The sequence below is a fragment of the Euphorbia lathyris genome, chromosome 9 (assembly GCF_963576675.1).
Source record: "Euphorbia lathyris chromosome 9, ddEupLath1.1, whole genome shotgun sequence".
Lineage (NCBI taxonomy): Eukaryota > Viridiplantae > Streptophyta > Magnoliopsida > Malpighiales > Euphorbiaceae > Euphorbia > Euphorbia lathyris.
The window spans coordinates 16,171,765-16,197,762 of record NC_088918.1 but is presented as its reverse complement, the minus strand read 5'-3'; the positions used below and the strand labels follow the sequence as shown (position 1 = coordinate 16,197,762).

The following is a 25,998-nucleotide window of genomic DNA, read 5'->3' as shown; positions in this document are numbered from 1 at the left end:
AGTTGTCCTGAAGTGAAATTTAATTCGGTATTAGTGGGCTTTTAGTAACGGCACAGATTTAAAGATATAATCGGTCCAAATTAACAACGTCGGTTTAAATTACTATCTTGGATATCAAAATAGACCAATAAAAATAGTTGATTATTTTATATTGTATTAGTATACAATTTGTACAAGTGTTTGGAATATAAAATTTATACGGATAGACTCGTAGCCGTGTCACGAGTCTAATTGAACATTCGGTCGTAGTTAACGATATCAGTTTAGTGTACATGTTACAATTCCGATAGTCCGATAAAAGTGTACGAAATAATCTGGTAAAAGTGTTTGGTTAATATTTTAGAGACTTTACATTGTTGAGTTAAAATAAGTTATATATTATAAGGATTAATACCGATATTTGTTAAATATAGCTATATAAATTTGAATATAAAAGTTTAGGTACAATAATTTGAATAAAAATAAAAGTAGTAGAATAATTTGAGTATAAAATTAGAATGAATATAGCCTTAGAAGTTTAACGTGGTCTAACGTTCAGTTTAGAGTTTTGTTTCGGTGACCGAAAATATTCCTTTAAGAATATTTACTCGTAAACGATATTAAATTTTATCGATATAATATTTTGAGCTATTTAATTCCTGAAGTTGGATTAAATCATGAATCGATGATTTTATACGATATTTAACTATTTTAGTTATATTATTAAATGATTATTTGATTTTAAATATTGTGATTATTTTTACGAAAATAGTTAATTGAGGTCAGATGATTTTGTGGTTATTGAATGAATTGGAAGTTTGATTGTGAAAGGAAATTTGAGCACGTTATGATTTTCTGAATTTTTATATCCATCTAGAGTAATCCGGACCGGTGGTTTTGATAGTTGAAGACCATGTTCAGTGAGGGACATGGTCTGTGTACACAGTGTAAAGACCTAGCCGGGTATTGGCAGCGAAGTGTGGGGTAAGACCAATACGGGATTAGGCAAGGTTAAAGAGACGTCTCGACTATGTGCTTATTGAATTGATATATGTGGTTATGGATTGATACATAAGGGGAGAAACTCTAGGATGGATATAAGGATATAAGGTTTTATGTTTTCGATTATGAATTGAATTTTGATATAACGTTTTATGATTTCAGTTATGAATTGATTTTGATATAAGGGTTTATGTTTCGGTTATGAATTGATTACGATATAAGGTTTTATGTTTGATTGATAAAACGTTTGATTGATTACGAATTGGTTTGATAAAACATTTGATTGGTTACGAGTTGTTTTGATAAAATGCCGATATAACGATATCGATATTTATTTGTGATTTGATTTGATAACGTGATTTTAAGGTTTTTAAGCTTAAGTTTTATATTGTCAGATCAATAAAGTATTCGAGTATATTAAATAAATAATAAATATATTTTAGACGGTCTGAATAAGCGTTTTTAGTCTATATCGAAATTAAGTTAAGTTATTAGGAAATTAAATTAAGTTTTTAACATGTTAAAAATTGATGAGTCGAGTTCGTAGATCGGGATGCTAAATATATTGTGAATAGTAGTAGCGATAAAATGAAGTCTATTAATTTCATCAGCGTGTAAATAAGTTAAGGGAACTGCCTAAAATAGATAGAACTACATGGCTTTGATTCTCGATTTAAAGATTAAAATATGACCGGGATACGTAGGAAGCTTGATAGAATTATCAAGTCCAAGCCAAATAGTTAATAAAACTTTAGGTAGTCCAAATAAATTTTTATCTATTGGAAAATACGTTTGGGTTTTAGGCTGTTAAGTGTTCAATATCCTATTTTCGTTCATACCCGATGTCGTTTGGGTCGGGTGTGACAAAACCTACTGATGTCAAAGGCTTGTCTAAGCTAGATTATAAAAGGATACAAATAATCCTTATAGTATGGAATGAACTATTCATAAAAAAGAGTGAAATTCGAATTCTCCATTAGAAATTTTCATAGGACTATTTGAAAAGGCTGAGACAATACCTCTTCTCTTGTTGCAACAAATCGCGTTCCGATCCGATCCGACCTCCATTTTCCATTGCGGGCTTCAATATCTAAATTTCTGCTTCCTCGTGCTTCAATTTCCTTCCTCCGCTTTCTCCCTCCTCCGCATTCGTTACTTCCTTTTTCTTCATCTCCAAAATCTTACCATTGAGATCGTCCTCTTCACGAGATCCTCAACTCTGCGACTTATCTTATCAAGCTCACTATCTCCATCAATTACTCCAGATCTAATAAATTTCAAGATTTTGTGCTTTCTGCGACAAATCATGTTCCCATCCGATGCGATCCGATCCGACCTCCATTTCCCATTGTGAGCTTTAATATCTAAATTTATGCTTCCTCGAGCATCAATTGCCTTCATCCACTTTCTCCATCCTCCACATTTATTACTTCTTTTTTCGCCATCTCCAAAATCTTACCACTGAGATCGCCCTCTTCATGAGATCCTCAATTCTACGACTCATCTCATCAAACTCAGTCTCTCCATCAATCACTCCATATCTAATAAATTTCATATTCTTCATGTAAGATGTAGTAATATTACTCTCTTCTTGCGACAAATCGCGTTCCTATCTAATTCGATCAGATCCGATCCGACCTCCATTTTCCATTGTGAGCCTCAATCTGCACGATAAACATGGTTTATTAGATTTAAATGCTAGTGAACATGTCGAATTTGGTCAAAAAGAGTCAAAAAGTTCATTCCAATTGTAAATCAGTTTCTTTATATATTAATTCTAATACATCATCTCTACAGATCCCTCATTGTTCTCCAGCTTAATGTGCTACATGTTGCATTTTATACATGATTTCAACAATGATGATCAACTGAAATTTGATTTCGTCTGCAAGCCGTTTGATAAAATGCCTGATAAGAAAAATTGTTGTTAAATTATATCATCGGCCTAATTATTTACTTCAATGTTTATCATATTTGCCTTAGTCAATCCGTTTGTTTCATTTGAGATTCTATTAAAACATGTTTTAGGTTCAAAATCACCGTTTCATTTGAAATTCTATTAAAACATGTTTTAGGTTCAAAATCACAGTTTCATTTGAGATTCTATTAAAACATGTTCTGTCGTATTCTATTAAAACATGCTTTAGGTTCAAAATTGTAGTCTTTTCCTTTTTTTTTGTTAATACCTGTTTAAACTTTTTTTAGCCTATTTAGGGTATTGGCCGATAAATTAAGTTTGAAATATAATATATAGCCAATAGCCAATCTACAACTACAATGATCATTTATCCTCTCAAACACTGAGCTTTTCCAAGACTTCCAAGAAAAAAGTGCATTTCTCTCTCTGCCATTTCAGTAGTTTATTTCTCTTTCTTTCCTACGTAATTCTTTTCTCTCTCTTTCTTACTTCTATGTAATTCAGTAGTTTCTTTCTCTTCTTTCCTTATATCCAATTTCAGTATCTCCCTTTTTCCATTATCACAAACTTCATTCCCCCCCATTTCTTTACTTATATACTTTCTTTGATCTTCTATCCAAATGGGCGATTATTCGGTGTGTATAGGCTTCCAACAAGTCCCGCACCAGAACATCAAATTAGTATGTGATTGCACTGAGAATCTGTTCTACCACACCCCTAATAGAGGCGACTGTTGGAGAAGATTTCTTTTCAGCTTTCAATTTGTGGGATTAGAGGATCTTGTCATGTGGTACAAAAATTTAGGGGATGTTCGTTTCAAGAACAATAAGGAAGTGGACATGGACTTCATTGCTTGTCTGTTATGTAAAGGGTCCATAAAAGATGTCATCCGACATCATAGTAGAGAGGACATGAACAAGGTAGCAATGGGATGCGACATCGAAGGCCGTGTAAGTTGCAATTTTGAAGGTAACCATTTGGAGATTGAAGAACACATTGGGGCAGAGCCATCAAAGCTACTAAAAGTCGCTCGGGCAGTGGAGAAGGTGAAAGTGAGAGATAAGTGTCGTCGCATCCATCTAGGGTTAAGCAAGAAGGACCCAAGGAACTCGTTGTATGTGATTAGGGAGGAGGTGGAGGATAGAAGCGTCGTACTCTCTTAGAGTTGGAACCTCCTTTTGTTGGTGGTGGAGGTGATACTTATGTATCTTTATAGTTAGTTCAGGCATTGAAACCTGAGAAAGGGTGAGCGTACGATATTATGTTGTGTTTAAAAGAAAACAACTTATGGATTGGCTTAATGGTCCACCATTATATTGTTTCTTTATCTCCAGTTTGTTATTGGTAATTTTGACGGATATTGTGATGTTTATGGTTGCTTCGATCATTAATTCAATTCCATTAGTTTCATAATTCGTATATTGAGCCTTGCCTTGAAGGCTATGTTTGATTAGTGTTAATACGATGATAGCTTTCTTGTTTTTTTGTGGTGGTATTTGACATTCAGAGGTTTCTCCTTTTGTTGGTTATACTTATACGATAGACTCTATTGGTATTTACATTAATTAAAATATATTGTCTGTGTCAGTAAGTATTGGTGATTACTATTGAGGTGGTTATTTGAGACATACGGTGTAGCGTAGCCTACGGTTGCGTCTTGAAAACAAAATAGGATGTGTTTGGTTATAGAATGAATAAGGGTAAAATAATATAGAGTTGCAAATATAATGACATTAAACTTAATGATACACGATTTAATGAAGCTTGTGGCGATGTTTTAAAAAGCGTGGATAAACATGTAAGGACTCCGAAAATATAGACAATTGCTAAGATTAACAGGTTTTACAAGTGCAAGCATATCCTAATGTTATAATAACGATATAAGCTAGAGTATATATTTTTGTTATGAATATGTGATTTTTGCAGTCATGAATTAATACTATAAATTGACTCCATAGGTATCCTCAATTTTAATACATCATGGCCAAAGTGCTTACAAATTGATACTACAGTTTTGGATTAAAATCTGTTGTGTCAATTTGGGGATCCCCTTCCATATTTCCCATTTATTTTTTTTAGAGTGTGTCAACTTAATCTTAATCAGCAATTAAATCTAATCACAATTGTGTTTAATCTCAACTCTATTAACTTCCATAAGCAACAACATTTCTCATTCCTTTAGCAGAAAAGCATCAACTTCTTTCACGTTTTTTTACAAAGTCTTTCTTTGTGTCCAATCATCATCAACTTCATCTCATCATGATGAAGTTGATGATGATTGGACACAAAGAAAGACTTTGTAAAAAGAAAAAATGTGAAAGAAGTCGACGCTTTTCTGCTGAAGGAAGGAGAAATGTTGTTGCTTATGGAAGTTAATAGAGTTGAGATTAGGCACAGTTGTGATTAGATTTAAATGCTGATTAAGATTAAGTTGACACATTCTAAAATAAATAAATGAGAGATATGGAATGAAACACCCAAATTGGCACAACAGATTTTAATCCAAAACCATAATATCAATTTATAAGCACTTTGGTCATGATGTATTAAAATTAAGGATACCTAGGGAGTCAATTACAGTATTAATTCATGACTCCAAAAATTACATATTCATAACAAAAATATATACTCCAGCTTCTATCTTTATACAACATTAGGATATGCTTGCACTTCTAAAACCTGATAATCTTAGAAATTGTCTATCTTTTCGGCATCCTTAAATGCTTATCCACGCTTTTCAAAATATTGTCACAAGCTTCATTAAATCGCGTATCGTTAATTTTAATGTCATTATATTTGCAACTCTATAGTATTTTACTCTTATTCATTATATAACCAAACACATCCTATTTTGTTTTCAAGACGCAACCGTAGGCTACGTTACACCGTATGTCTCAAATAACCAGCTCAACAGTAATCCCAATACTTACTAACAAAGACAAAATATCTCAATTAATGTTAATACCAACAACGTCTCCCGTCTAAGTATAACCTACAAAAGTAGAAACCTCCGAATATCGAATACCGCCATAAAGAACAAAAAAACTACCATCGAGTTAAGACTAATCAAACATAGCCCTCAAGGCAATGCTCAACATACGAATTATGAAACTAATGGAATTGAATTAATGATCAATGCAACCACAAACATCACAATATCTGTCAAAATCACCAATAACAAATTGAAGATGAAGAAACAATATAATGGTGGACCATTAAGCCAATCCATGAGTTGTTTTCTTTTAAACACAAAATAATATCGTCTGCTCACCCTTTCTCAGGTTTCAATGCCTGAACTAACTATAGAGATACATAAGTATCACCTCCACCACCAACAAAAGGAGGTTCCAACTTTAAGAGAGTATGATGCTTCTCTCCTCCACCTCCTCCCTAATAACATACAATGGGGTCCTTGGGTCCTTCTTGCTTAACCCTAGATGGATGCGGCGACACTTATCTATGACTTCCACCTTATCCTATGCCTGAGTGACTTTCAGCAGCTTTGATGGCTCTGCCCTAATGTGCTCTTCAATCTCCAAATGGTTACCTTCAAAATTACAAATTACATGCCCTTCGAATTCATATCCCATTGCTACCTTATTGAGGTCCTATCTATGATGACATCTCTCATAGACCCTTTGCATAACGGACAAGCAATGAAGTCCACACCCACTTTCTTATTGTTCTTGAAACGAACATCCCCTAAATTGTCATACCACATAACAAGATCCTCTAACCTTGAAAATTGAAAGTTGAAAAGAAATCTTCTCCAACAGTCACCTCTGTCAAGGGTATGGCAGAACAAATTCTCGGTGCAATCGCATACCAATTTGATGGCCTGGTGCGAGAATTCTTGGCAGCCTATACACACCGGATAATCACCCATTTGGATAGAAGATGAAAGAAAGTATATAAGCAAAGAAAGGGAGGGAAATGAAGTTTGTGATAATGGAAAAATAGAGATATTGAAATTGGATATAAGGAAATAAGAGAAAGAAAATACTGAATTGCAGAGAAGTAAAAAAGAGAGAGAAAATAATTGCGCAGGAAAGAAAGAAAGAAATAAACTGCACTGAAATGGAAGAGAGAGAACTGTTGATTCTTCTTGGAAGTCTTAGAAAAGCTCAGTGATTGAGATGATAAGTGATCGTTATAGTTGTAGATTGGCGATTGGCTATATATTATATTTTAAACTTAATTTATCGGGCAATACCCTAAATAGGCTCAAAAAAATTTGAACTGTTATTAAGAAACAAGCAAAAGACTACTACGACAGAATCAGTGATTTTGAGCCTAAAACATGTTTCAATAGAATCTCAAATGAAACAAACGGATTGAAGTAAATAATTAGGCAGATGACATAAAATCAATGATCAAATTCATTGGTATGTATGCAAACAACAATTTTTCTTATCAGGCATTTTATCAAACGGCTTACAGGCAAAATCAAGTTTCACTTAATCATCATTGTTGAATCATGTATAAAATGCAACACGTACGACATTAAGCTAGAGAACAATAAGGAATCTTTATATTGCAATGACAATAACTGGGTGGATACTAAGCCTACTGATGTCAAAGACTTGTCTAAACTAAATTATAAAATGATACAAATAATCCTTAAAGTAAGGAATGAGCTGATCATAAAAGAGTGTGAAATTGAAATTCTCCATGTGAAATTTTCTAGCAATGGGACTATTTGAAAAGGCTGAGACAATACCTCTTCTTTTTTCTAGGAATGATACAAATCTCGTTCCGATCCAATTCGACCTCCATTTTCCATTGCGAGCTTCAATATCTAAGTTTCTACTTCCTCGAGCTTCAATTTCTTTCCTCCGCTTTCTCCCTCCTCCACCTTCGTTGCTTCTTTTTTTTCCATCTCCAAAATCTTACCTTTGAGATTGCCCTCTTCGCGAGATCCTCAACTCCATGACTCATCTCATCAAGCTCACTCTCTCCATCAATTACTCAAAATCTAATAAATTTCATATTATTCATGCAAGATGTAGTATTACTATTCTCTTGTTGCGCGTTCCTATCCAATTCGATCTGATCCGAGCCGACCTCCATTTTCCATTGCGAAACTCGATATGTATGATATACATGGTTTATTAGATTTAAAGACTAGTGAACATGTCGAATTTGGTCAAAAAGAGTCAAAAGCTCATTCTAATTGTAAATCATTTTCCTTATATATTCATTCTAATATATCATCTCTAGGATCCATGTCTAACCCTAGATACGAGAATCTAGCACTGCTCGACGAGAACACATGATGGTATTGGATCACCTTCAAATGTATAAGTTGTGGTTAGAGGACACTTATATACGACAGGATCAGGCGTTACAAAAGACTTTTGAAAGTTGGGTTTTTTGTGCTAAAGTAGATATCTAGTCTCACAATCTCAGGGGCAAGTTCCAACCCGATTGGGAATGGAATTTTTTAGTAAATAGTAAGTTATCAAAGAGATTAGCGTGTTTAAAAAAGGAAGAAAGTGAGCTTGAAAAGCTGGCTAATAACGATATGTTAAAGTACTTTTATGTGTGACGCCATAAAAGAATAATAAATAAAAGATTTTGATCAAATGTGTTCAAAACTCACAAAGAGCGGCGTAGTAAACAATTAAGGCAAGAAGATTTTGTACTTTATCCTATTAATGTATTATACAAATTAATAAAAAAAAATCTATACAAAAAATCTATAAAAAATATTATTGAACGCAACAAAACTTTATTGTTTCGGTAATTATGTTGTAGAAATATAAATAATGTTAAAGAAGAAGAATAATTTTGTCAATACCAAATAACTACAAATAGCTGTTGTGAAAAACTCCAAATAAGAGCTTTTCGTTAAAAGCTCCAAAATGCTGCAGTTTTTAGAGAAAATGTTAAACGTTGCGGTTATATAAACCTAACCAAACGCTATATTTCCTACGATTTAAAGTGAAATACAAAACACTTATTCGAAAAGCTGAAACAAACACCCTAGAAATAGAAAAGGGCTAGTAGCTATTTTAGTAGGAATAATATGTTGTTTCTATATGTTAATTGTAGAATGAGGGGAGGAGCAAAAAATTCCAGAGTTAGGAGAACTAGTTTTAGCCCGCTTACGAATCAGTGGAGGAGCAAAATATTTTTTTTATATGTGTATATAGTAATTATTCCAATTAGGCTTAAATGATTTTGTTGGCTTAACATCATTTGCCTCCTGAAACTTTTTGGCCCCTAAACTTTCAAAATATCTTGATAGCTCTTTCAATTTGCATAAAATGTTCAGTTCTGAACTTGCGTAAAATGTAATCAATTGATCACTCGGTCATAAAAAAAGTAAGTTAAATGCGGCACGCATCTTAGAATGTTATTACATAATTAAAAAATAGATTACAAATAAAGTTATTGCTTGCTCAACTATACAACTTGTCTTGTCTAATATTAGAACCATATACTCCAATTTTGGTTGTTTTACTTTTTTTTTTTAAGATTCGTGCAATACATCTTCCGTATTTAACTTACTTTTTTGCAATCGAGAGATCAATTAATTATATTTTGTGCAAGTTCAGGTGGCTAACTAAATATTTTATGCAAATTAAGGAGGCTATTGGGACGTTTTGAAAGTTCAGGGGATCAATCAATCTTTTTGGACAAGTTCAAAGAGTAAATGATGTATTAAGCCCATTTTTTTTAATCAAAACTAGAAAGATAATAGCATGTCGATCCAAAATGGAAAATATAAAATAATATCAACAACGGAAAATAAAAATATTACAAATTACTGATCATAACCGAAAAAATATATAAAAAGCCTGAAACAAAATTTTATTTTAATAGTGGGAGAAATTTGATTAATAGTTAAAGATGATCCGTATGATCCCTCAAAATTTATAGATTGGGATCTCTGGAAATAAAGTTTAATGTTAATGGCTACAAACAATTAATTTGTTTCCAAGGCTCCCAATTCTATTCATTTCCACCTTTTTCTCCCTTTTCCCTTCATCTCTTTCACTTAATTAACAACTCAAGGGAGCCTTAAGATGAGTTTGTTTTTCACTCTATTCTTTGTTTTTTTAATTTCATATTATATGCTTTCAAAATATATATATATATAATTAAGGCTATGTTGATTTGATGCATGATCTACAGAAATTGTGTCGGACATTTTTTTTTTTTTGCAGATCTTAATCTGGATATATGTTATTTTTCTTTCTTTTAACAGGAAATTGAAAAACTAAACTGAAATAGTGTATAAAATTTACCAGGTGTAAATATCGGTGTTGAACAGGATAAATTACACTTATTGAACGATCATTCTGTTAGTGAGTTCGAAGTTTGGGGTTATTATGTTAATCTAGATCTGATTGTATATTCCATCATTGAACTAGTTTGAGGGATGTCACTAAAGCTGTCGTTGATGGCTGTCAATATTTGTTTTTACTTGGGATGTAATTATGTTTTTTAACTCTTACTAAAAGTTAATTATATAATTTTCTCAGACTTTCATGACCAATGACTTAGATTAGATTAGACACATGTATCCTTTTCCTGTTTTAGCATTACAGAATATGATGATTATGATTCTGGAGTTTTGACTCTTTATTAAACTAAAAAAATTAATATAATTCATATTTGGATTGTGTATTTATTTATAATCTATATAAAGGTTGCAATGGATCCTTAATTTTCATAGTAAAACTTTACTTTCTTTTTTTTAAAGTAGAAAAAATTAAGGATCCATTACAACATTTATATAGACGGTAAATAAATACACAATTCGAATAAGAATTATATTCATTTTTTTAATTTAATAAAGAATCAAAACTCTGGAATCATCTTCTCTTATAATGCGAAAACATGAGAGGATCTGTGTATCTAATCTAAGCCATTAGTTATAATTAAATGACCGGGATTTAAAATTAAGTAATTAACATTTAGTCTTAAGAGTTAAAAAACATAATTACATCCCTTATTAAAAACAAATAACTGTTTATGGCTCTTTCACCTCCAACGAATCTTCTCTACTACAATACCGATAATATTGATCTTTCAACGCTGGTCGCCATCAAAGACAGCTTCAGTGACATCCCTGAAACTAGTTCTTCTTCTCCATTTGGGACTTATTTTACACAGATCGTCGAATTTTTTATACTTCTGTGACCGTCGAATCGTCGAGCATTTTATCGCCTCAACCTCTTCTTCCATAATATTACATCGTAGAGCTGTAATTATGTTTTTAACTCTTAAGACTAAATATTAATGGCTTAATTTTAAATCTCAGTCATTCAATTATTACAATGGCTTAGATTTTAATATATGTTTAAAAGTTATGCTCTTCCATTTGAATAATGTCACTTTTTCCCTTTTCATCTCAGAACCACAAGCTAACTATGCTCATCACATTCTGATAATTTATTTGGGCACTAAAAATAAAAAAATCTATTAGGACGCTAATATTTAAGATTTAATAACGACTTTCAAAATCACTATACAATTAGCGACGCTTTCAATGCGTCGCTACAAATATCATTAGATCGTATATCATTAATTTTAGCGACACAAACATTTGTCTGAATAAATTCAATCTAACAACATTCTACATACAAACATCGTCATATTACCAACGTTTACAATTTTAGCATTGTATTTTTTTATCATATTATATTATTTTTAATTTTTAAAATTTTCACTACGCAAAACGTCGGAAAGTTGGAGATGCATAATTTTTGTTATATTGTTACATCAACTTTTTTATTTTCAATTTATCAAAATTTTCCGAGTCCTCAACCCCATTTTCAATTTTATTTTTTTATCATCAAAATTTGATATTAGATTATGAGATTTTTATGTGTTTATGTATAAAGTCGTGACTTTTATTCTTACTCTTCATGTTTCTACGATGACCACAAAGCGATCATTTTCGATTATGAGTGATAAGCTTCGAAACAAAATGGAAAATGAATATATTTCATATTCTTTAATATTGTGTATTGAGAGATAAATCGTTGGTACTTTTAGTTTAAATTCGTGACGTTAAAAAAAGTGATGATCTCTATTTTGATATATTAAATATAATATATTTTGATAACTTTATTGTATGTGATAATTTTTTTATTATTATTAAAAATTTGATTCCTATGAGATTTTATGCGTACACCCCTAGGAAGACATAATAAAATTTGTCTTCACATAGGGCTTGGTTGGTGAAATTTGAAAAATATAAGGACTTAATTACGAATTACGATATCCTTGTCCCGAATTCTGCTTCAAGTACGTCAATATCCCATGAGCTAAAGCTATATGTTTTTGTGTTGGTTCATCCGAATCCTGCTCTAGTATTTGTCAAATAAAGGAGCTTACCAACAACTTTTCTATATTTTGTTATATTGTAAAAAACGTTAGTCGTTAATAGTGTGGAAAAGACTTTTGGAGATTAATCGAGGATTAGTTAAGAATTAATCGGAAATTAATCAGATTTGTATTTTCATATTTTTTAATGAATAAATTATTATATAAATACAATTAAAATATGAATTTTTTTTATAAAATTTAAAATATGAATTATACTACGTAAGAATAATAATATAAAATATTTAAGATATAAAAACATATATATTTTAATATTTCTTATATTAATATCCTTAAAATATAAAAATATATCAATAAAATAATGGGAAAAGTACAAAATAACGTTGTGGTTACGTCTGTTTTCGAACAACGCCCATGTGGTTTAAAAGTTTGCAAAATGGTACCTTGAGGTTCATTCCGTTAGCAAACACATACCAAATTGACTAACGGTGTTAAAAGTCAAAGGAAAAAAAGTTAATTTAGTTCTTATATTTATTTATTTTATAAATTAACACCCTTTATTATTTAATTATCACAAACAAACCCAAAATAAAAAATAAAAATCAAGTGTACTCTCTTCCTCATCTTCCTTTAATTTTTTATTTTCCTTCTTCTCTTCTCTCTCCTCTTTATTAATTTCTCTCACTAAAATATGTCTTTAAAGAAAACCCGATTTCTCTTATACATACTCTCTGACTTGATTTCTCTTATAATCATACAGAATCGATAGATTATTAGCGAAAATAAAAAATTCCCGTCCGGCAATAAATGCAAGAAAGGATAAATATTGTTCTCTTCTTGTGGATCTCTGGTTTGCGCCAAGAATGAAAATGTTACATTATCCGGTTGAAAAGAACTCTTCAGATAAAACTTGCAGGTGAAAACTTTTCTCCCGCCGACAATAACAATACCGCCGTCGGGAAGAACCTGACTAGTTGAATACCATCTCCAATTAAACAAACGCGGACTATTGAGCTCAACCCAGTCACAATCATCACAAGGAGAGAATGTTCGAATTATCTTCTCACCTTTCTTATCGCTGCCGGTTTGGATAAGAGTGTCATCAGCATCAACAGAGTCGGAGGAGCACCAGGATCAGTTATGATAGTGAGAGGAGAGGAAGAAAAGTGTTAGAAGCGATGTCGTATAGGATAGAACCCATCTGCCACCTGTTTTGACAGTAAAATAGTAATCTGGATAGGCGAAATGTTTAGAGAAGAAGGTCATAAACAGAGATAAAAGAAGAGGAAAGATGAAGAAAGATTGAACCTTGATCTCCATTTTTGTTGTTTTCTTGAAGCAGGGTAGGGTTTATTATAAAGTGGCGGATGATGAAGATGCTGAAGGGAAGGGTTAAGTTGTGTTATATGAAGTTAAGTGGTGGATGATGAATAGGAGCATCACAGTTATCTTTAAATGAGATTTTAGAGAGAGAAATTGATAAAGAGCGGAGAAAGAAGAGAAAAAGAGAAATAAGAAATTCAAGAGAGATGAAGAAGAAAGTACATTTGATTTTTATTTTTTATTTTGGGGTTTGTTTGTGATAATTAGATAATAATGAGGTTTAAATTTATAAAATAAATAAATATAAGGACTAAATTAATTCTTTTCCCTTTGACTTTTAACACCGTTAGTCAATTTGGTATATGTTTGCTAACGGAATGAACCTCAATCTACCATTTTGCAAATTTTTAAACCACATGGATGTTGTTCGAAAACGGTTGTAACCACAAAGTTTATTTGTGTACTTTTCCCTAAAATAATATTAATAACAAAATGTGTCAAAAAATAATATTTGATAATTTTAGGTATTTTCTTTTAGTTTGAAAATTGAAATTTTTTACATAAAATTAAATGGCTAAATTTAGAAGAAGAAAAAAACTATCTAGGACCGTCTGGATCCGCCTAGAGGTGTCTGGACGGCCAAAAGTCGATAAACCGACTTAAGAAAATCAAGATGGTGTTCTAAAAATTCCTACCTATACTGATTTTTAGACAACCTGATATTCTATCACATCGTCCAATCTCCTTGAATTTTCTGTAATCAAATTAACCATTGTAATTGGTGTACTCCAATGTTTTGATTCTAGGAATCATGTTTCCGCTAATAAATTCAAAACATATTTTCATTGATGAACATGAATACCTTTTGTTGTTCTTGCATTTTAATGTGAACTCTTTCTTCATTTCTTTGAAATAGATATAAAAATCTAACGGCCACAACGTGTTACATTTAGTGAGTTGGGCTAACAGGATGCACAAAATGAGTTAATGGGGCTAATCAATGCCATATAGGCACATATAAGGGCATTAAGTATTACATTCGTTGAACTTGATTATTATGTATCACCAACTCCATGAACTTGTTCATAAAAGTAGATTAGGTCATTGAATTTTACAAGTGTCTCACCAACTCCTTAAACTTGCTTATTCTGTGACACCTAAATACAAAATCATAATACTAACTCGCAATCTTCATCCATTCAATATCTCAAACATGCAGCATTAACTCTTACAAAAGGTTGAAAAGTAGGAGAAAGAAAAAATTACATCACGAATACATGAAGATATATTTTTAGAATTGAGGTTTAATATGTTTTTATATTTAGTTGTTACAAAATAAGCAAGTTTAATAAGTTGGTGAGACACTTATAAAATTTAAGGAAGCTAATCTACTTTTATGGACAAATTTAAGGATTTGGTAATACGAAATAATCAAGTTTAAGAAGCTGTTGAAACACTTGTAAAATTAGAACTAATATACTATTATGGACAAGTCGAGATAGTTGGTGACGTATTAGCCTGGTGACGTATTAGCCCTTATTCTTAAATTACTTTTCCGTTTTGGGTTTGGTTTTGTAGTCGACTCGACTAAACATTTTTTGCCCTTGTTTGAGATCCCTGGAACTCAAAACCTAAATAGAAAAATGGGTTTGCAGCCATGGGAGTCCCTCCAGGATGCAATCACCGTCTACACAGCTCTATCTCCGGCGACTATTCAGACCAGGTATAATTTCTATTTCCTCGGCTTTTTGTTTGATTTTTTCGATTTACTTTCTTCTTTGTTTTTCCATTTTTCTTCTATGAAATCTCGAATTCATTGTGGGATTTCGCAGATCATGGATTTGTTTTCTCAGATGATAGATAGATTTGAAATTGACTTCATTTTGGGGGAAAACGATTGTTTACTTGTTGATATTGATGCTTTTTTTGTGTGTAATTAATTAAACCCTAAATGATCAGTGATAAGGCTGCCGAAGTTCCTCAGGAGCTTATCACCGAAATTCTGCAATTTTTGCCGGCAAAAACTCTTCTACGTTTCAGATGCATTTCTAAATCATTATGCGGCATCATTGATAGCCCCGACTTCATCAAGTCGCGTCTCACTCTAACTTCCGAGAACAGAACTCACCGCAAGATTATTGTCCCTCACCTATCTAAACATATTAATCCCATCCCGATTCATGTTCTTGACATGGATGGTCCCTTCCCGCCAGAGCTCCATAAGGGGAACCCAACTAATTCAGGGAACCATCATGGATTACAACCCGTTAATCAATTACGAAAATTACGAGACGTGTTTGTTCAATGCAATGGTTTGGTCCTGTTACCGGAAGGTCTTTCAAGTCTCGTTGTATGGAAGCCATCCACCCTCGTTGTATGGAATCCATCCACCCGGAAGTGCAGGAAACTTCCTGTTCTTCCATCTAGCCTAAAAGCTTGGGGTTTTGGTTATGACTCTTCCATAGATGATTATAAGGTTCTCGCAATTACATTATGGAATGATCCAACTTATGGGATTTGGATATTGGATTTAGGTCAGGTCATTGGAGAAGGATTGAATGCCCTTATCATTTCTACTATTATAGCAAGGATCTTAGAATTTGTTTTGTGGATGGTGCTTTCCATTTCTTAAGCGCTCCGTATGAAATATTTGTTTTTGATTTGGCGAAAGAGACATTCTCCAAAGTATCTCTTCCCGATTTGGCTTCCTGGAAAGAGACTGATTTTGGCCAACCCGGAGAGAGAGAACGTCTTAATTTGCAGGTTGTTGAAGAATGTCTTTGTGTCAGCTTTTTCAGTTGGGAGCAGTATTTGAAGTTATATGCTAGGAAGAGGAAGACTGATGATGGTGAGTTTTGTTGGACTAAATTATTCTGTATTAGATATGAGCAGCTTTCTTGCATACAACCTGCCTCAGAATTTTTCATTTTGGGAAGTGCGGTAATTTTGGGATTTTCAAAGGACGAAGATAAAGTCTATGTTTTGTATGATCAACGTGCTATGTATTCATATGATTTTAAAGAGAAAAAGTTGAAAATGATTGTAGCCGGAGATAAACATAATCCGAAGATGTTCTTTTGTATTGACAGTTTGGTTTGGGTGAAGAAGAAAAAGAGAAATAAAAAGAAGAAACCAACTCTGAAACAAGTATAGGAATTTCTATGTTTAGTTTGAAACATACAGGCTTGCTTAATTAGTTCAGTTTTGCTTTATGATTTTCACTATGAAATTCACATTTGCTTGAGTTTGATTCTAATTAATCTAGAATTATGCTGTTCATTTTGTTTTCTTTCAAATTGTCTGAACCTCAGATTGTAGCTGATGAACGAATTTATCATTTTTTTCTTCATGTTTAACAACAACAACAACAAAGCCTTAGTCCCGAAATGATTCGGGGTCGGCTAACATGAATCATCATATAAAACCGTGAAAATCAAGTCGTGTCAGCGACACAGATTCACTCCCTCCACTCCGTCCTATCCACTACCATATTTTCCTCAATTCCCAATAAACTCATATCACTCTCGATCACCCTCCTCCAAGTTTGCTTAGGTCTTCCCCTACCCCTCACCACTACATCCCTTTGCCACTCTTCGGTTCTCCTAACCGGCGCATCAAGCGCTCTACGTCTCACATGGCCAAACCACCTTAGTCGGTTTTCTCTCATTTTATTCTCAATAGATGTGACCCCTACTTTTGTCCTAATTATTTCATTACGCACCCGGTCCTTTCTCGTGTGACCACACATCCATCTCAACATACGCATCTCCGCCACCGACATCTTATGGATGTGGCAGTGTTTCACTGCCCAACACTCCGTACCATATAACAATGCTGGTCTAATTGCCGTCCGGTAGAATTTTCCCTTCAATCTATTAGGCATGCCGGGATCACAAAGGAAACCCGTAGCACTCTTCCACTTCGACCAACCAGCTTTAATCCTATGAGCAACATCTCCATCTACTTCTCCATCTGTTTGGATAATAGATCCTAAATACCGGAAGCAATCCGAGGCCTGAACAACTCTCCCATCTAGGGTGATTGTCCCTGCCTCCCTACTCCTACGACCGCTAAACTTACACTCCAAATATTCTGTCTTACTTCGACTCAACTTAAAGCCTATAGATTCTAGAGTTTGCCTCCATAGTTCCAACTTCATCTCCACTCATTCTTTCGTCTCATCAACCAACACAATATCATCTGCAAACAGCATGCACCATGGTATACCATCTTGAAGTGAACTTGTTAGTTCATCCATAACGATGGCAAAAAGAAATGGGCTTAGTGCGGAACCTTGATGCACTCCAATCGTAATAGGAAACTCTTCAGTCTTCCCAACACTAGTACGTACACTCGTGCATACTCCCTCATACATGTCCTTTATGATGTCAATATATTTCCGCGAAATGCCTTTCCTTATCAAGGCCCACCAAAGTACTTCCCTTGGTACCTTATCATATGCTTTCTCCAAGTCAATGAAAACCATATGCAAGTCTTTCTTCTTATTTCGATAGTGCTCCATTAATTGTCTCATTAGATGGATGGCTTCCATAGTTGATCTTCCCGGCATAAAGCCAAACTGGTTTTTCGAGATCTTCACCGTCCTCCTTAGCCTTTGTTCAATCACTCGCTCCCAAAGTTTCATAGTGTGACTCATTAATTTGATTCCCCGATAGTTGGCACAATCTTGGACATCGCCTTTGTTCTTATACAAAGGGATTAAGGTACTTTTCCTCCATTCTGATGGCATCTTATTGTTTCTCCAAATTTTGTTGAAGAACGTCGTCAACCATTCGATTCCTCTTTCTCCCAAACATCTCCAAATCTCAATAGGGATGCCATCAGGTCCTACTGCTTTCTTCAACTTCATCTTACTTAATGCCATTTTGACTTCACCCTTTTGAATTCTCCGCAGGCATTCATGATTTATCATATCGTGATGGATATCTCCAACATCTTGTTGGCGATCTCCATTAAATAAGTCATCAAAATAGGACCTCCATCGTTCCTTGATATCCTTATCTCCAACTAGGACTTTCTGGTCCACATCCTTCACACATTTAACTTTTCCGAGATCTCGCGTCTTCCTATCTCTCATCCGAGCAATTCTATATATGTCTCTTTCCCCTTCTTTCGTATCCAATCTTGTATACAGATCCCGATTCACCTTTGCTCTAGCATCTCGTATGACCTTCTTTACTTCCCTTTTAGCCTCTTTGTATTTTTCGTAGTTCTCGTCACTCCTACATTTCCCCAATAGTTTATAGGATTCTCTCTTACTCTTTACTGCTTGTCGTACTTCTTTTGTCCACCAAGATGTGTCCTTACCCGGTGGCATGCTACCTTTAGATTCCCCTAGAACTTCCTTCGCTACTTCCCTTATACTATGCTCCATCTTATTCCATATCGAATCTATATCTGAATCCATATTGCAAGTCCAAATATCTTTTTTGGTCATCTCATCCACAAATTTTTGTTGATTCTCCCCTTGCAATTTCCACCACTTAATCTTAGTCTCTACTTGAGGTGTTTGTTTTCTTATACATTTCCTACTTCGAAAATCTAGCACCACTACTCTATGTTGGGTTGTCGTACTCTCACCAGGGATCACCTTACAATCAATATAACTCTTTCTCCAAGCACTCCTTACTAAGAAGAAGTCAATTTGGCTCGCATTACCGCCACTCCGATAAGTCACTAAGTGGGATGTTCTCTTCATAAACCATGTGTTCATGATACTCAAGTCATAGGCTGATGCGAATTCCAAAATATCATTTCCTGCTTCATTCTTATCTCCAAAACCATACCCTCCATGAACACTCTCAAACCCATCTCGCCTAGAACCCACGTGTCCATTGAGATCACCCCCTAGTACCATTTTTTCATCCCTAGGAACCTGTTGCACCACTTCCTCTAAGTCATCCCAAAAAGCTTGTCTTATAGACACATCTAATCCTATTTGTGGCGCATATGCACTAATGACATTCACAACCTCATCCCCTATCACTAGCTTAACATTCATAATTCTATCGCTCTTCCTAAACACCGCTACTACCTCATCAATATACTCCCTATCAATAAGAATACCTACTCCATTTCTACCCTTATCCTTTCCTGAGTACCAAAGCTTATAACCCCAAGGAGCTATCTCTCTAGCCTTGGCTCCAACCCACTTGGTTTCTTGTAGGCATAATATATTTATTCTCCTCCTCTTCATAACATCTACAATTTCAGCTAATCTTCCTGTCAAAGAACTCATGTTCCATGTCCCAAAGCGTAACCTACTACCCTTACCCCTATCCCTACCATTACCGTGGACTAGCTTATTTGCCCGCAACCCTTGCATATTTGACACCACCCCCGGGTCCTGGGGTGGCGCGCCGCTTCGGGACGACGACCTAGCAACCCTTGCACATTTATCACTACACCCGGGTCTAGGAAGTGCAGCGCGTCGCTGAGTAGGGAACGCCCCAACAGTATTTGTATTATAGTTCATGTCATAAGATGTGGCTAAGTTTTACGCTGGCCGCCACAAACCTACCGCAACCCTCCTCCTTTGTCCGGGATTGGGACCGGCTGTAAAGGCCACCAACACCAAGTGACCCTCACAGGCGGAGTTTTTTTCTTCATGTTTAAAACATAGCAAAATCTGTAATCTTCTTCATGTAATATACCATTGGTGTTGGAGCTGATTTTTAATATATATCTTCTCAAATTTTAATTTGAATCAAATTAAGAGGTTGTTGGAGATGTTTTATGGGTTATGTAGTTGTGTTAAGATGGACTTTTATACCACGTCTGTCACTCGCCCCGTTCCGGGATGTGTACGATTTTAATATTTTCCAAACACGTTTTAAACCCTTTTGACTAATTCTTATACAGTTTTAATTATTTACAACAACTAAAGATCGGAACATTAACTTTCACAGAACAAAAATATATAGGATTTGATTTTGTTTCTAATTGCTTTCGACCTTGAGTCTATAAGTTCGAACGTAACTGTGTTAATCTTGGAAAACGACCATATATTAGATTGTGGCTTAGTGTGCCGAAATTCATTTTTAGGATAATGGTTTCAGCCACGGCACGGCACGGTTCTTTTAAATTGATAACTTTTTCTCTGTTACCCTATTTTTATATCATAAACCCCATCAAGGTCCGTTTGTATCCATTCATTATTCAGAGACTAATGATATTAATTTGTAATATTATTAATCAATTAATAAACATAAATCCAGTTTAAATGACTGAATTGAATAGAATTAAAAACTTGGAAAACGTACAAAAAAATAAAAAAAAAATGCTTATGGTTTCCCAAATTTGTAAAGGGAGGCACATGATTTAAAAGTTTACAAATAAAAGTTTGTGATATGTTTTATTTATAAAACAAAGTATTATAATTACACAGTTAAGTTCTAATTACAACCAAAGACATTTTTATCTTAAAAAAGTGTTTTTACATATCATTAAAACACAACCCCGAAAAAACAACTTCCTAACTCGAAACAATAAATAATATGCTGGACTTTTACGTTTTTTACTAATCTGACAGTTTATGAACTAAATTAATACTTAAATTCATTTTACACAGTCGCAATTTGATTTTGGGATCTGTGTTTTGTCAATATATAAATGTAATTGATTTTTTTTAAATGCTCTTATTGCCATCAATTACTTGAACGTTTAATTTTAAATACTTTGTTTTGTAAAAAAACATACCACATAACTCTATTTACAGATTTTTAAACAACATACCTCTATTTGCAAATAAAGCAAACCACGAGCACTTTTTTCGTACTTTACCCTAGAAACTTTGTACCTATAATCCAAACGATCAGGAGATGTAATTTATCTCGATATGGTTCGTTTATTGCAAATCATTGTTATGAATAATATAAATCAACAAAAGGAGTAATATTATTAATGTTGAATTTAAATATAAAAAACAAAAAAAGTAGATTGATTTGAATAAATTAAATATGAACTTATTAAGAGAGCTACCTGAACGGTGGAAAATTCACCAAAGGGCAAAACTCTAACCCGAATCATAGTTCAAAAATCATAACCAAAATAATTGATTTAACTAGTAAATCATTGTTCTAAATTAATTTAAATCAATTTATAGAAGCTAAGTATATACATAAAATAAACTTGACCGCCTCTTTTGATAATAAGATTAAAACTAAAAGAATTAAAATCAAGAATAAAAAAAAAGAATGAATATTTTTGTAGACATGATATGTTTCCTCGGAAACCTTATTGTGGTTATTGAATTTTGGAAAAAGATGAAAAAAAAGGATCATAACACGTTTTAAAAATATAAGAACCACTCGAGTTTTAATAAATTTTCTCTTGATTTTAATAGAGTTTTTCCATTTTTTTCTAATGATTTTCGTCCATCCCTAAAACTAATGTATTTAAAACTAATGGTTTGAGCACGGTCAGTCTCACTAGACTCGTATAGAAACTCTACTCATGATGACGCTCTTGAAGAATATAACTCACCAAGATTCAGTTTAGTTCTTTCCATAAAATTTAGGGACAGATTAATGACCGATTTTTTGCAGTAGTAATCCTTTTGAAAACCAATACTAGAGGCGGTTTAACAGCTAGTATAAAAGTGTCCTATTAAAAAAAATGTTACCTTGACGCCTACAAAAACCGTTGCTAATGTAGCAACATCAGCAATAATAATACTTTTCCGACGTTTAGTCGTTAGTATAGCTCGTAAATAGCTTTTCTTTTAGTGTATCGAACCTTACAAATAAACTTGTTGATAAAATAAAACAATGTCATGAATTTTATTAGGTTCTTTATAACTACGTAAGTATCACAATAATTTTTTTTAGACATAATTGATATTTAGAATGTGATAAATAAATAACATTTAAACTTGTCCATTCTAATTATTTTCCACGTATAAGTAAAATTTATTTTACTTTAAAACGTTAGGAATAAATTTATATTTACAAGTAAATATGAACTTGGAAAACGAGATAGCTTCATCTGTATATTTTGATCTCTTTTTCTCTTTCTTCTCTTCTCTTCTCTCTTTCCCTCTCTAATATTGGAGCAGTGGCGGATCCAGGATTTTATATCTGAAGGGCTAAATTTAGTCTTGCTGCGGGTGTCGGAGTTAGATTTATGTAGATGGAGAAAGAATTTACAATCCAGCCTGTCAGGGCTAAGCAAATGTTTTTTTAGCCTCCAGCACCCTAAGTTTTTGTGGTTTCGTTGTGTTGAATAATAAAAAGTTAAAAGTGACCGACCTAAAAGAAGTAGATATATTTAATATTTTTACACAGTATGACAATTGAACTTCAAAACGTAACATAAAAATTGAACTTTACACTTTGTTAGACTCGTGGTCACTATTAGCTTTGACTCATCATTTTTACCTTTAACTTCCTCTTCAACAAATTATCTTTTCTCTCTTCCTATTTTACCCTTCCCTCTCTAATTCCCTCGCAACTTCATCCTTCTTTTTCTTTATTAGAAAAGATAGGGTGTTGTTAAACATAGCCTCAATTTCTCACCTCTAGCCCCGTGAAAGGACGAAAATACCCTTTGAGGCTTTGAGGTTGGAAATGGGGGAAAAAAACCTCTCCCGACACACGGGCGTGAGGTAATCACGCCTCACCACGTGGTGAGGCGTGAGGTAATCACGCCCCACCACAGGATGAGGCGTGAGGTAATCACGCCTCGCCACAGGGTGAGGCGTGAGGCTATCACGTCCGCACCTACGGTGAGGCGTGATAGCCTCACGCCCGCGTGGCGGGAGAGGTATTTTTCCCCATTTAATGCCTCAAATGTTGTTAACTCGAATTAACCGTTTAGAAATAAAAATTACGGCATTTTAACTCGGATTACCCTTTAACAAATAAAATTTAACAACATAAACATTAAAATAAAAATTAATAAACATAAAAGAGTACATATAATATCAAAAGTGTTAAAATGTAATAAAAGAGTACATTACGGCATTTAGTTCGCCCGACGCCACGCGTCCATAAACTCATCCATCTCCCTCCTAATGACTGGAGCATCCTCATCAGATCGGTGGGTAGTCGCTCGTTGGGTGACATGCCACAACCAGCTAATCCACTGTAAAAAAAATAAATATTTAAAAATAAACACATGTAAACTAATATTAAATAATAATAAACTTACAAAGTCGCTGTTGGCACGAGCATACTGGGCCGGTCCATCCTGTGGTGCATGAAGGAGATGAGGATGCGAATATCGCATGTACCAGTCCATGTAAGCAGCATCACAGGCAGTGTGATCATATCCAACTGGCCGGCATCTCCTCCGATCAATGTCCTGAGCCGATGGAAATCTCCGCCAGGTGTCCTCAACTGTCACAGAGGAATGCGTGAGCCTGTACGATAAAGACCTCCATGGTCGTACTGCTTTATCAGGTCTAATACGCTCAGCTGGGATAGGCTGAGTATATCCGACCTGTCGCAATGCTCGATCCGGCATATACGGCTCGACAATGTCTCTACACCATATCCAACCGGTGTAGGACACTCGAAGCCGATCTCATTGGGGACAGGACCATAAGGCAACCACGTTGTTGAAACACCTTTCCACATGATTTTGATTTGACAAAATTATTTAAGTTAATCCCATGATTAAACAATTAAATTTAAGTGCTTTGATTTAATTGTACTAATGTGTTTGTTCAATGTTGAGTAAGTTAACTAATGAGAACAGGAACTGAAAGTCTAATAAAAGACAGACAGAACAAAGTCAGGATAAGCAAGTCACACAGCAGAAGCTGAGTGGAATACAACTCAACTTTACGAAAGATATGTCTTCTTCAGAAAAGCTTGAAGGCGAAGCCGCTGAGTCAAGCTGAGTAATAATCAAGTCAGCGTCAATCATCCGTCAACTTAGAAGACAAGGTCTGACATAAATCAGAAGCCTCAGAAATCTGTCCTAAGGACCTTTTCGAGACATATGTATCATCTGACTTTTGGCTAGAAGACAAACCTGGCGCAAGAAGACAAATATGGCTCCTGCTAAAAACAGAAGACGGAATTTGGCCTATTTATAGCAACTGAGTATGCAAGAGTACCATCCTCTATTTGTCTACTCAATCCTATCTACCACTGAATACTATAACCGAGTATTCAGATTTTCTCTACCAATGAGTACTATAACCGAGTACTCAGCTTCACTCTTCTAACTTTTTACAAATGATACAAGACTTGTTCTCACTAAACGAAGAACACTTTAGATGAATAAAATCACTCTAGACTTTTACACAATGATTGGAGTTTGGTGTAAGAGCTTGCTTTTTCTTTTCAGACAGCTTCTATTTTGGATTTTCATTTCGTGAAGATTTTCTTTCTCTGTCTGTATGTTGTTGTATGTGTTGCTTGCTTAAAACTACTCAGTAAATAATCTGTACAAGCAGAAGCTGAGTAATCTGAGTGCTGATTTGGAAACTGACTTAAGTGTTACTTCCCAACTCACAACTGAAACAGCTCTAGTCAGCATCTGATTAAAGCTGTCTCACACCACACTCAGCCTTGCTGACCTGAAACTAAGTTAAGTTGTCAAACATTCAATTAAGTCAGCATTATTAAGAAAAAGTTATATTAGTTCCTAACCCCCCTTGGAACTAATCCTTTCACGTTACACGGGACCAACACACGTCACCTGCAAAAAATAATACTCAATAATAAATAATAATATACTATAAATAATACTTAAATTAATTCTAAAATTTTATAAAATACCTCTGATGCCGTCATACGGTCCAGCTGTCCACGTATGGTATCTAGTCGGGCAGTCGTCTTTCTTGGTACCCCGACCTCCCATCTGCATGCACGGGCATGGTCAGCTGGGATCACGTGAGCTAGTCTATGCAGCCGGAACATCAGAAAATACTCGTATATCCACGCCTGTAGTAGGGTCAAACATCCGCATATACCAGAACAGTCTCCTCTGCTCGCTATCCCCAGCTGCCGATACAACGTGGCAAGTGTAGCAGACCACCATGAAAGTCCAGCTGCCCCTCTGACACCGCCGTAAACCTCAGCAAAACTATACTAAAATTATACTAAAACTATACTAAAGTTATAAAATTATACTAAAATTTTAAAATTATACTAAAATACCAATATTCTACTAAAATACCTGTCTGCCCTAGTTCGGCTGCTCGCCATCCTCACCATCACCACCAGATACCGGTCGTCGCTGTGCCTCGTCTAACTCCTGGAAATACTCATCCGCAACATCTACATCAGGATCTTAGTCATCAGAATAATCTGTCGCCGACTCCACTCCCCGAATCTCCGGCATATCAGCCTCCACAATCGGACCCCTCCGCACCTACTCCGTCGCAGCCCCTCTCCACTTACGACCCGATATATCAATACCACGCAGTCTCGTATGTCGTGGTGTATCCTCCTCCTCGTCCATATCTAGACGACGAATAGATGACGAGACGGATTTCTCCGCTA

General features: G+C 34.4%; 1 protein-coding gene across 1 annotated transcript; it reads left to right on the top strand.

The window, feature by feature from the left end:
• Positions 1-15,112: 15,112 nt before the first annotated feature.
• Positions 15,113-16,793, top strand: LOC136205203 (F-box protein CPR1-like). Its single transcript, XM_065995705.1, has 2 exons — positions 15,113-15,245; positions 15,482-16,793. Exons 1-2 carry the CDS (start codon positions 15,166-15,168, stop codon positions 16,152-16,154), a joined length of 753 nt encoding a protein of 250 aa, XP_065851777.1. The 5' UTR covers positions 15,113-15,165; the 3' UTR covers positions 16,155-16,793.
• The last annotated feature ends 9,205 nt before the right edge of the window (positions 16,794-25,998 follow it).

Excerpts from the sequence above, each read along its gene's own strand:
- LOC136205203 (XM_065995705.1), top strand. The coding sequence starts at position 15,166 with ATGGGTTTGCAGCCATGGGAGTCCCTCCAGGATGCAATCACCGTCTAC. Across the intron at positions 15,246-15,481 it reads CCGGCGACTATTCAGACCAG|TGATAAGGCTGCCGAAGTTC; the intron begins GTATAATTTCTA and ends CTAAATGATCAG.